Here is a 13684-nt window from a genome sequence, read left to right as displayed (position 1 = left end):
TCTCCGACGAGTTCGTACCCCGACCTGTACGTAAAACGAGAACATTATTTAAATAAATAGCTCTCTTAGTTTTTATGATAATTATTCTTCAAATAATAACACTATGATTAATTAACCTCTCGCTCAATAGTGAATCGCTTTCTTTCTCTTCTAATTCGCCTTCGATCATGTCGTAACTAAAAATGTACCTACATTTTCCGATTTCTGTTTGATTTTGTGGAAGAAGTGAAATCTTCGAAAGACGTCCAACTATCCGTATGACTGTATAGTGTTGGAATCTCTTTGAATAAAACCTACTATCTTAAACCCCCCCTATCTCAGGGAGTTTTAGGACCTTTTATGAATCCTATGAGTTGTTGTGGTCCCCTTCCGACCTCATGGCAGCTATTTATAGAGGCTAGATTAGCTCTAAAAAGATTCTATTTTAGAATGTGATTCCAAAAAATTTTGACCTGTGATAATACTATCACAATAATTATATCAAAAGGTGCATTATTGCGCAGTGTTTTTATTTGTACGCCTCATGTATTTTGCTGGTTTAAAAAAAGAAAACATGAAAACATTTCAATATATACAGTAATTTCTACGGTTTTAACGGTCTTGTTGAAAATTCAATCAGTAATAACAATTTGACTGGATTATTATTTGAATAATTTAAACTTGAACGATTGGTTTAGGACATTGTTGAATAGAGATGGTATAATAGAAAGCTCGCTAAAGCACAGGTCGTAGTCATTTTCCAAACTTCTACATTCTTCATTTAAAATAAATTTATTAAAAGTGTATTATTTATTTTCAACATGACGAATCTGCAAAACTAAAACTGAAACCTCGACTTAACGGGACATTTACACAGTTTTCTATTTACCTACAACGGACTGCAAATAAAAATGAAGTATCCATCAATTTTACTTGGTTTCAATTGTTGGAAAATTTTGTAAATCAATACTTTCGAAGAACAGATTGTTGCTTTTAACATTAAACGCGCATGCCTTTCTATTGATTTCATTCTAATTCAAGTTAGTGTACACTGCTTCGCACTACTCATATAAGTGCTTCATGCTTACATTTTAAAAGTTTTAAGGTAATTGATAGGAAATATGTTCAAATGTTGTAAAATATTAAAGGCACATAACAGTCATAAAAACTTCTTATTTCTTATGCAAATTATATACATCTTTTTTCATGAACTTGTGTATTTCATTTATTTAAAACAAAATCTTCTTTATACAGATTTTAACCTTCACACACTTCGCTATGATTTTCTCCCAGAAATTTAATTGACAAATCCTTCCAAAATCTCTTCTTAATAACTTAATATAATGGCAAATCCAGCACATCTGGTACGTCAGCAAAGCTCTAGGGAGCTTAACCCTCAACGATCTATTGACCGTTTAGAAATGAAAGAACTCAGAGGACGATTAGTCGTTGAAAATGGAAGTAACACTGGTTCCTATGGAGCAACGAATGCAGCCTTTGAAGATTCCAGTCCTAATACTAAAGTTAAATCAACATACAGTAGTCGGAGAGGTAAATAAGATCTTTTTACTTTAAAAATTTCATTATTTGTAATTTGTTTCATATCTTTGTAGGGTCAGTTGATGGAAAAGCAATCTTTAAACCAGAGAATCAAGAAGATGAGAGAGAATCGTGGGATAGCAAATTAACATTTTTATTGGCAACTGTTGGATACGCTGTGGGTCTAGGAAATGTATGGAGATTTCCGTATTTAGCACAGAAAAATGGTGGAGGCGCTTTTTTAATACCCTATTTCATTATGTTGGCAATTGAAGGAATTCCGATTTTTTATTTGGAACTAGCACTGGGGCAGAGATTGAGAAAAGGCGCTATAGGGGTATGGAACCAAATGTCGCCGTATCTTGCAGGTATTTTCACGATTAATTTGAGAAATACAGAATAAAAAATCATATATTATTTCAGGTATAGGAATTTCAAGCGCAGTAGTTTCTTTCAACGTAGCTCTTTACTACAATACGATTATCGCTTGGTGCCTATTCTATTTTATTCAGTCGTTTCAGGCGGAATTGCCATGGTCTACTTGTCCAAATGTGTACTTTCCCAACAGCTCTTATGCCCCTAATCCAGAATGTATGGTAAGAAGATACATACATACATACGTATTTATATTTATATAAATTATTATTTTAAACAAAGAAGATCAAATAAGTTCCCATTTACAAAATATTTAGAATTTACTCCCAATCCCGCGAGTGCTGTCAGACAGTGACGCTATTCAGGGAATTAGTTGAAGATCGTCTACGTTAACTACGCAAATGCACATTGTCCGCTTCTTTATTTACAATCACTGATTTTATTTAAAACATCCCTGTAGTTACTGAACAGTGCCATGATGAACTTATTCCCTCAGGCTGAATGACGCTATTCAGGGAATTAGTTGAAGATCGTCTACGTTAACTACGCAAATGCACATTGTCCGCTTCTTTATTTACAATCACTGATTTTATTTAAAACATCCCTGTAGTTACTGAACAGTGCCATGATGAACTTATTCCCTCAGGCTGAATGACGCTATTCAGGGAATTAGTTGAAGATCGTCTACGTTAACTACGCAAATGCACATTGTCCGCTTCTTTATTTACAATCACTGATTTTATTTAAAACATCCCTGTAGTTACTGAACAGTGCCATGATGAACTTATTCCCTCAGGCTGAATGACGCTATTCAGGGAATTAGTTGAAGATCGTCTACGTTAACTACGCAAATGCACATTGTCCGCTTCTTTATTTACAATCACTGATTTTATTTAAAACATCCCTGTAGTTACTGAACAGTGCCATGATGAACTTATTCCCTCAGGCTGAATGACGCTATTCAGGGAATTAGTTGAAGATCGTCTACGTTAACTACGCAAATGCACATTGTCCGCTTCTTTATTTACAATCACTGATTTTATTTAAAACATCCCTGTAGTTACTGAACAGTGCCATGATGAACTTATTCCCTCAGGCTGAATGACGCTATTCAGGGAATTAGTTGAAGATCGTCTACGTTAACTACGCAAATGCACATTGTCCGCTTCTTTATTTACAATCACTGATTTTATTTAAAACATCCCTGTAGTTACTGAACAGTGCCATGATGAACTTATTCCCTCAGGCTGAATGACGCTATTCAGGGAATTAGTTGAAGATCGTCTACGTTAACTACGCAAATGCACATTGTCCGCTTCTTTATTTACAATCACTGATTTTATTTAAAACATCCCTGTAGTTACTGAACAGTGCCATGATGAACTTATTCCCTCAGGCTGAATGACGCTATTCAGGGAATTAGTTGAAGATCGTCTACGTTAACTACGCAAATGCACATTGTCCGCTTCTTTATTTACAATCACTGATTTTATTTAAAACATCCCTGTGGTTACTGAACAGTGCCTTGATGAACTTATTCCCTCAGGCTGAATGATGGTTAATTGCAATAGATCTTCCCTCTTCTCTGCAGATGAGCAATGTTTGCAGCTGTCCAGGCAAAGTCTCCGGGACAGTGCATCAGCGTTGCCGAGTTGTTTGTCACTGACTTTAAGCGTTACGTCATTAAAATTCTTATAGTCCACACAAAATCTCGTGGAGCCATCCTTCTTGCGTACCAGCACTATCGGAGAAGCCCAGAAATTTTGAGATGGTTCTATTACCCCTTACTTATGCATGTCTTTTATAAGATTATTGATTTCCTCTTGCTTCGCCCAAGGAACCCTTCTAGGTGGTTGTTTGATGGGCCTTGCTGTTCCAGTGTTGATGCGGTGGTATGTTAAGTTGGTCCTACCAAAGTCTTGATCTGAGAGGGCGAAAATGTGAATACGGCCAAAAGTTTCTTCCAGTTGTTTGACTTCATGCTTGTTGAGATAGTTACTTAACCGTTTCACCAGTTCAGATATAGTTGAAGGAAGCGATGTCGATTTCGTCTCAAGTTCTTCTTCCCATTCTCAGTGAGGGATTTCAGCTACTGGTTTAAATACACCAAATTTTGTACTTTTGCAGATCATTTGCTCGAAATCTTTCAAATTTATATATGATATCCAATATGCAAATATTTAAATTAAGTGCTAGTTGCCCTTCATTAGTAAGCAAGGCGATTATCCATTTTTCGAAGGACAGCATGTAGGATTTTAGAAGTTATATTGGGATCCGTCAAATGGGAGGAGCCTAAAAACTTGGCGCCGATTAGGGAAAATTTATCGTAGTTCCTATAGTGTACCGTGCAATTTCCAAGTTTTTAAATTACGATAAAATGATAAGTATTGACACAATATGTGATTGGGCTGACACAAAGCCTCGGAAAGGAAATTTCGTTGAAGGTGAGCGTGTTTTTAATGCCAATCACATTATAAAATTCGGAAATAACAAATCCGGAAGCTAGCCTTCAAATTCCGTCAAGTTTACTGCCTACTTTTTACAAACTTCGGATTTAAAAAGTGATTCACGTTATATAATTGGTGAGGTGATTCTGGGTGATTTAAGCAATATCATATCAATGACTTGCACGTGCAAAGCCGATTTAAGAGAACGTTGCAAACACATTATTGCAACTTTGTTGTATTGCAGCAGGTAGGTTCTTAACCTCAAAATACTTATATCGTATCATTAGAATTGTGTTAAATCAATTACACAGGAATAAATAATTTCTCACTTTATAATTTTAGTATGATTCTAGTTTTAAATATTAAGGTTATGGCTGATGGTAAATACTTGCTGAAATATAATCATGTGCATTAAAATGACGTGAACAAATTTTTATTCCGGAATTCACTTCTTTGATACCTACTGCTTTCATCCAAGCTTCTATTAGTTTACTTTTTTCTCTAATTTTCCGAATATATTTTTTACATATATAAAACGGTTAGTTTTTATTGGAAAGTAGTTAATGTAGGTGAAGAGTGAAGATCTATGTCTGAAGTGCTATTGCAGCTTTTCACTGAACATATTAACTTTTTATTTGATTTAACTTTAGAAGAAAACTTCGTCGACTCCATCATCAAAAAAATTTTTACTTTTTTAACGTGTTTTATTATTTTAATAAACAATTTTACAATTTGAGTGCACAGTTCCTATGTAAATTTTTCCCTCATTCGAGTTACAAATTTTGCCACCAGATGGTGTATGCCCATTTGACGGATCCTAATACCAGCATTTTGTATTAAAAACTTTTCTTCAAAAGCAATAAATTAACAAAAATTACTTCACCTCAGTTTACAAGATATTAACAATATTTTACATTTTCTTGGTTATTAATTTCGTCAGTAATTAATGATCAAGTTTACAAAACCCTTACTGTCATAAATCAAGATGGTAGTCATATATACAATTCAGAGGAGATAGACACGAGGGGAATTATTTTCATCCTGAAAATACAAATAAAATTTTTGTTACTTCTTCTAATTTTTCGTCTCCAATCTTTATATTTGCTCTTTCCCTACTTTTTGTTGTTTTACTTTTATTTATTTGCAACACCAACTTGAAATCACTTTTCGATTTTGACCTACTATAAATTTCCTCAAATTAATGAGGAAAATATTTTTTTTTTTGTAATAAATAATGTTTTATTTATTTTCGTACAGTCCTGTTCAGTTAATACCGCTTCTATTTTATTTAAAGCTCTCTCTACCTCTTTGCTAGACGCTAATACTGCTATATCATCTGCAAATCTAAGCATACTAATCTTGTGCCCCTGTATATCTATCCCTACGGTTGTACTGTCTTTAATGATGCTGATCGCGTCTTCGATGTATAGATTGAAAAGTAGCGGTGACAGTGTGCATCCCTGTCTGACTCCCTTCCTAATATTTACTTCACTACGTTGCATCCCTAGCTCTATAACTACCTGTTGCTCTTTATACAAACTGAGTATCACTGTTCTATCTCTATAACTCATCTCTACATTTTTAAGTATATTTAACATCTTCTCCCATTTAACATTGCACAAAAGTTTTTTCTAAATCTACAAATCCTATGTATGCACCCTTTCCTTTTTCTATCGTTTTCTCTAAATTGTTACCTGTAAAGCTCGAATGACCTCCCGCGTTCCTGTATTTCTTCTAAACCGAAATTGATCTTCCCCTAATAGTTTTAATAGAAGTTAAGCTAATTGTTCTAAATGTCTCGAACCTATTCGCGCCTCTATTTTTAGGTGTAGTTACTACCACGTTCCGTTTATAATCCTGTGGGACTTTCCCCGTCTCGTAAATGTTACTAACTAGCTTAAACATACGATCTCTAACCTCTTGTCCTGCATGTTTTAGAATTTCCGTCTGTATCCCCTCTATACATGGCTCTTTATTATTTTTTACGTTTTTTAATGCTACTCGAATCAAACTCTTCTCTCATTATGGGATAACCTCGTTCATCTATCTCCACACTATCTTCCTTCTCTAATATATCTCTTAGCTCATGGTCTGCGTATAGGTTCTCTAAATATTCTTTCTACCTATCTGCCTTTTCCTTATTTTCTATCAACGTGACCCCTGCCTCGTTTCTTATATTATTACTACTCTACCCTACATCCTTAAAATTCCTTTTAATTCTACTGTCAAATAAAAAATTTCAATTTAAAAAGCAGATTAAAAGGGATACTAACTAAAAGAAATCAATTACTTTTTCTTCATTTTAGATCAGCGGTCCTACCCAATACTTTTGGTATCGCACAACTTTAATGATATCTGAAGATATAAATACTCCTCAAGTGTTCAACTGGAAAATCGCCGTTACCCTAGTAGCTGCCTGGACATTGGTTTACATGTGTATGATAAAAGGGATAGTCAGTTCACCGAAAGTTGTTTACGTGACTGCTACGTTCCCTTATATCGTTCTTATTATTTTTTTCTTTCGTGGAATTACATTGCCAGGAGCTGGCGACGGGCTACTACATCTTTTTACTCCTAAATGGCACACATTACTGGATCCTGTAGTTTGGTTAGAGGCTGGAACGCAGATATTTTTTTCTTTGGGACTGGCCTTTGGAGGCTTGATAGCTTTTTCCAGTTACAATCCAGTAAACAATAATTGCTATCGAGATGCCGTTTTGGTTTCTTTGACGAATTGTCTTACTTCAATGTTTGCAGGGGTTGTAGTATTCTCCATAATAGGATTTAAAGCAACGATGGTATATGAAAAGTGTCTGAGATCACAGAACGAAACCCTGTCGAAAATTGAAGAGTTCTCCACCGAATACCCGGTTAATATTAGCAAACTGAATACTCCCAAGTGCGACCTTCAGAAAGAACTCGATAATGTATGTATAAAGTCTTCTTCTTATAATTTTATTGTATTGCTTACAACTTTAATAAAAACTATAGTAGTATTAGCATCTAGCAACGAGGAGTTAGAGATAGCTTTAAATAAAATAGAAACGGTAATGACAGATCAGTACTGTATGAAAATAAATAAAAGTAAAACTAAAATACTGGTATGCAAGGGAAGAAAAAGTAGGTAAAAAGTGAATATAAACATAGGAAACGAAAAATTAGAAGTGGCTGATTTTAGATATCTAGGAAGTCAGATAAGTCAGGACGGAAGGAGTAGTAGGGATATAAAGCAGAGGACAGCCTTTAAGAAAAAGAAGTCACTTCTATGCTCGCGAACGGTTAATTAAGAAATTCTAAAAAGATTGTTAAAGGTGTATGTTTGGAGCGCGGCGTTGTACGGGTGCGAAACATGGACAGTGGGCGTGGCGGAAAAGAAAAGGTTAGAAGCCGTCGAAATGTGGGTAGAAAAGGTTAGAAATGAAGAGGTATTAGAAAGAATAGGAGAACAGGGGACTCTATGGAAGTCAATAGGAAATAGGCGAGATAGGTTGGTAGGATACCTTCTCATGCATGAAGGTCTAGTCAGAGACGTAGACCTAGGTTACATTACTGTTCGAAAATAGTTAAGTTAAAATTTAAAAAAGTATTGAATGACGGAATGGCTTACAAGTTTAGACCATTGCTTAGAATTCGCGAGGACACCGGTTCGATTCCTTTTGTCTGTCTGCTCTGATTCAAGTTTTTCTGTGATCACTTAGGCAAACGCTAAGGCAGTAATATTCTGTCTTCATTTTGTCCGTCTCATCTTTCTTATCTCAACCACCACCCACCCACTCCTACGATTCCTAATAGGAAATTGAAGATGACAATCCCCCCAACCCGACGTAATCCGAAAGGATTGCCCGCCCACATTTCTACATTTCTAAATATGTAACAACTACGTACCTACTACTTTATAATATTTGACATTCTTAATACTTATTATAACTTGACAAAACTAAAAGTAACTACGACAGTACAACCAGCCTAAAACATCTACAAATGAAACATCCAAAAGCTAAAACAGAAAAAATTATTTAAAAATTATTATAGTAAATGCTCAAAGATATCATACTGCTTTTCTTGAATTATATTAGTAAATATGCATAGATTTTAACAACAGACTTTTATAATTCTTAGCATGTTTTTTTTCTTTATAGTCCGCATCAGGCACGGGACTGGCATTTATAATTTTTACCGAAGCAATAAATCAATTTCCCGGAGCACCGTTTTGGTCTTTACTGTTCTTCTTGATGCTATTCACCTTAGGAATTGACTCACAATTTGGTACTTTGGAGGGAGTAGTAACGTCTGTGGTGGATTTGAAACTATTTCCAAATCTTAAAAAAGAATACCTTACGGGAGGTATTTGTTTACTATGTTGCATAATTTCCATGGTATTTGCCCACGGAGCTGGAAACTATGTTTTCATATTGTTCGACAATTTTAGCGGAAATTTTCCTCTTTTGATTGTTGCCTTTTTTGAGTGTATGGCGGTTTCCTACGTCTACGGATTAAAAAGGTTGTACTAGCAATAATTCCACGTTTTAAATCTAACATTTTCCGTATAGATTTGCAGATGATATCGAACTGATGATTGGACAAAGACCTGGCCTATATTGGTTAATTTGTTGGAAATATTTGTCACCGTTGGCTATGGTTTCAATCTTGATAGCCAGTTTTATTGAAATAGCGGTAGGAGGATCAGGCTACGATGCGTGGGTTGCTTCCAAAGGGGTAACCGAGCGCCGCGAGTGGCCCCATTGGTCTCTTGGGCTTATTATATTCTTAATAGTAATCTCCATAATGTGGATTCCACTAACTGCCATGCTGAGGTAAGTGTTTTATTGAATGTAATATAGTGTGATTATCAAATAAAGAAAAAGAAAAAGAAAAATAAAAAAATTTAATAGTGATTGTTGAAGTAAAGATAATTATAATTTTCAAAATTTTGAAAAACAGTTGTAATTTTTAAACGGGCTGGAAGATAGCTACACTTTACATTATATAATCTACAGGGTGTTTTGCGCCTTTGTCCATAGCTCTGTTATTATACTTTTAATAAAAAAAAATTTTTCAAAAGTAATCTGGAATCATGTAGTGGTTAATTTAAGTCGAACACCTTGTATACTTTTACATTTTTCTTTCTTAGGTATGTACTGAAAATTGCAATGTCATTTGCCTATAGCATTATTTAAGTAAATACATAAAACTATCAAGTTTACGTAAAGGTTATAAGTAAATATATGCATAAACATATGGCATGATCTTCATTTTTAATTGTAATAATCAAGCGTAAGATGATAACACATTTCAATGCAATTATATTCCACAATAACATATTAATTAATCTCTACGGTATACGCACCGAATACCGATAATGGAAATATAATATTAAAGAACACATTATTACATACAGTTTGTTTTTAAAAATATTACATACGAAGGAATGTCAAGTGTGTTGTATTTTTTAATTATTTTGTTATAAAATAACGTAATAGTAGGTGTTCTTGCCTTGGTTTAACTATTTTTTTAAGTAGTGTACATCCTAATTTTTTACCAATTAATCTCCTAAAAACATTGATGAGAAAAATATTATACCTACGATTATTTTTAAATCAATTCAAATATTGATTATGATGATAAAAATTCGGTTAAACGTTTAATTAGATGCGAGCACCTTTTTCGAATTGACTGCGATATATTGCCTTTATCATATTATTAATAAAGATACAAACAAACACTATTAACATTCCCATCAATACAGTCCTATCTCATTACTCATAATCAAAATTAGAAATTGTATAATCACAATTCGTCATCTGTAATACGGACGAATTTTGTATAATAAGTTGGCCGCGACTTCACTATACATCTCATATAACTCATTTTATATCTAGTGGATTAAATAAAATTAATTGTAACGCTTTTTTTCTATAAAAAATTCCCGAAACCGCATTGAAAACTAGTGAAGGGTGAGTGTTTAGGGAAGTTAAAGCTTGTGGTTGTATGTATAGGTTTGAATGAGGAATTTGAAAAAAATATAAAAAAAAAACATGAAGTAGGTACCTATACAAAAATTAAAAAGCGAATGTAAAGATAGGAGACGAAAAATTAGAAGAAGTAGCTGATTTTAACTATTTAACAAGTTAGATAAGTCAGGACGGAAGAAATAGTGGGGATGTAAAGGAGAGGATACCGCAGGGTCGAGTTCTCTTCAATAAAATGAATTCACTTCTTTGCTCGCGAACGGTTAATTTAGAAATTCGGAAAAGTATGTCAAAAGTGTGTTTGGAGCGGGGCGCTGTACGGGTGCAAAATATAGACGGTGGGCGCGGCGGAAAAGAAAAGGTTAGAAGCGTTAAATGCGATGTTACAGGCTAATGATGAGGATACAGTGGATAGAGAATGTTAGAAATGAAGATGTAGAAAGAATAGGAGAACAGACGACTCTATGGAAGTCAGTACGTTGGTAGGAAGCCTTCTCAGGCATGAAGGGTCAGTTAGAGACATATTAGAGGCAGAAACAGGAGTTACAAGGAGTAGAGGTAGATGTAGATTAGATTACTGTTAGCAAATAGTTAAGGATGTGGGTTGTTTTAGTTTTAGAGAAATACGAAGATTAGTCTAGGATAGAAGAGTGTAGAGATGCATGTTCAACCAGTTTTAGGACTCACGACCTTACGATGATGGCCCAAAAATTATGGCACGCAAGCTTCCTTCGCAATATGAAAAATTAAGGNTAATAAAAATAAAATAATATAATTTCGCTTCGAACGGTGTCATTTAATATGGCTCATTCTACTTGAAAAAAAGTTATTCGTCTTGTAAGATTGTTAAAAGTAAGGTTTCGATATTCCCGGTACTGAATAACGTTCACTTTTTACCCATAGCAAAAAAGATACGGTAATTTGTGCTAAAACAAACTGTCTAAACTGCAGGTTTTTAGTTTTTATGGTTTTAACATTCTTGGTTTCAAAAACAATTGAATATCTCAAAAACTATTAGAGATAGGTTCAGGGAACTGTTAACAAAAATTAAACAAAGAAACCAAGAATGTTAAAATATTCAGAGTTTTCCATTTAAAATAACGAAGTTAAGTAACGAACAGTAAGAATGGAGCACCCTGTACGATTGAAACTATTTTTTGTATATGCACCATATTATTTTAGTCCACTTTTATAAAAACATTGTTTTTATTAAAAGTATAATAACAGAGTCATAGGTGAAATGCCTTAGGTGGAACACCCTGTATAATTACAGAGGTATGTATCCGTGTGGTGTATTGTATTGTGATCAGGATCCAGGCACGAATTCAGAATTTTATTCAGGGAAGAGGTTAATTTTCGTGTGATTTTTCTGTTCTCCAAAATTTCTTTTAAATGAAAAATTCAGTTAATTTTTCACATAATACTTGCATTTGAATAATGATTTATTTATTGGTCATTAAAACAAAAATTACAAACAGTTCAATTTGATGTTTGAAAAAAGCAGGTACATAACCTATACCTAAAAATCTAAAAGCAATTTGAATATGCACTAGATGTAATAAAGTTAGTAGTTTTACAGTCAAACCGAAGAAATTTAACAAATAACAAGATAAATCTAAGCTATTTTTTACACTATCTATAAGTGTGGCAGCTGCTAATGTTAGGTAGAGATGAAAATTTGCCTCCATTCGCCCTAAGAAAAAAATCGTTAAATATGATATCGCCGATAGGAGATGTAACCTTTGAAATTGTCACTTGGGGGTCGTTTAAAACGTGCTGATACAGTTTGGAACATCTTTTGAATTATATTTATTGGTAATTATCTAAAAAACATCCACCCCTAGTAACTAAAGTTAAACTAAAAAACCACAACGAATATGTTTTGTTATAAATGTACACATATAACGGCGGATCAATATCGCGGCATATTTTCATCTTCAATTCAGTTTTGCTTGTTTACAGCATATCGCAATTTTTTTCGATTTTATCACATATGTTCAGAGATGTGATATATTTGAAATACTTGCATTTAAAATGCAAATACAAAATAAAAAATACTTTTTATCTTGCATTTAAATACTTTTGTATTTTATTTAAAATACTTTTCCATATGCATTTTCTATTTATAAAATGCAAAATACATTTTTGGCGTTAAAGTATTACTAGTATCACCGATCAAACATTATATAAAATGATGAATGAAAGTTGCTCACATTAGCCATTGAAGATATAAGAAGCTTAAAAAGGGTACAGAGAGACATTCCATGAATGCCTTCTAATTCTTTAACTGAAGAAAGCCAAATAAATTCTAAACTCCTTGGAAATAGATAATCTAATATATTGAATCGATATTGTTTTCCGGGTTCAATGTCATGGTTCATGGAATTTTGAAGTTCAAATTGATATCAACAGGTGTTGGTTTTGCCTTTAGCAAGGAACTACGAAATTCTATGAATTACGACAAAACAGCCCGCAAAACAATATCGAATTGATATATGCCAGCTGTGTAAAACTGAAAACTACAAAATATTGTGGTGTGCTAATAAATGCGTATAATCCAAAATTCATAGAAAACGATTCGAAAAACTTCACATATTAAATGAACCCAAAACTAAACAAATTATGGATTCCATTTCTTTCTCGTATTAAAATGTGTAAAAGATCAGAAACAAAATGGGGTTGTGAATATATTGATATAAATGATTAATGTTGATTTTACATCAATAAAACTTTTTGTAACCTCATTTTGGCTCTGATCTTTCATGCTAAACAAAGTAACAAACTATTTTGGCATCAGTGTCTTTTTTCTTATTAAAACGGATGACAAAGGCAAATAAGGAAGCATATAGAGAATTATTTGTTGCTGAACTGAAGAAACTATAGCATAAAGATAAAAAAATCGGTTGTCTGTAAAGTCGGTTTACTGACGATAGTTGAACGTGACAACGTCATAAGAAAATTTTATTTGTTTGATAGATATTTTGTATGGATATAGAGAAGAAGGTAAATGGAAATCACAATTGAATTGATCAAGTTACATTTATTTGTACTCATAAATACAATTATGTCAATTTTTATTTATTTTTTTTCCAATGTACATAGTTTTTACAAGTATGAATGTGCTTTGAGCAATTGTTTTACAACTTTTATTTACAACTTTTAAACATCATTAAAATTTTTGTAACTCTAGCTTCAATTCGACAATATATCACTGAACATATATTTAATATCGAAAGAATCATTACCTTTATCGCCGCAATTATCGTTGCTATAAACAATTGACACCACATTCACTTTTCACTGCACTTCATACTTGACGAAAACATGTAAATGTATTATTGTATAGCAGCTGTCCACGCGGACGCATCGCTCACT

General features: G+C 33.4%; 1 protein-coding gene across 1 annotated transcript in view; it reads left to right on the top strand.

The window, feature by feature from the left end:
- The first annotated feature begins 1030 nt into the window (after positions 1-1030).
- Positions 1031-13684, top strand: part of LOC108745159 (sodium-dependent neutral amino acid transporter B(0)AT3) — a 13527-nt gene continuing 873 nt past the window's right edge. Inside the window, exons 1-7 of the mRNA XM_018481260.1 lie at positions 1031-1084; positions 1234-1530; positions 1593-1886; positions 1942-2114; positions 6647-7267; positions 8480-8841; positions 8891-9154. Coding sequence (XP_018336762.1) covers positions 1323-1530; positions 1593-1886; positions 1942-2114; positions 6647-7267; positions 8480-8841; positions 8891-9154 — 1922 coding nt within the window. The 5' untranslated portion in view covers positions 1031-1084; positions 1234-1322. The remainder of the gene's footprint in view (positions 1085-1233; positions 1531-1592; positions 1887-1941; positions 2115-6646; positions 7268-8479; positions 8842-8890; positions 9155-13684) is intronic.

The sequence above is a fragment of the Agrilus planipennis genome, unplaced genomic scaffold (assembly GCF_000699045.2).
Source record: "Agrilus planipennis isolate EAB-ADULT unplaced genomic scaffold, Apla_2.0 scaffold4, whole genome shotgun sequence".
Lineage (NCBI taxonomy): Eukaryota > Metazoa > Arthropoda > Insecta > Coleoptera > Buprestidae > Agrilus > Agrilus planipennis.
Note: the sequence above shows the minus strand (reverse complement) of the source record. Positions and strands in the feature narration are given on the sequence as shown.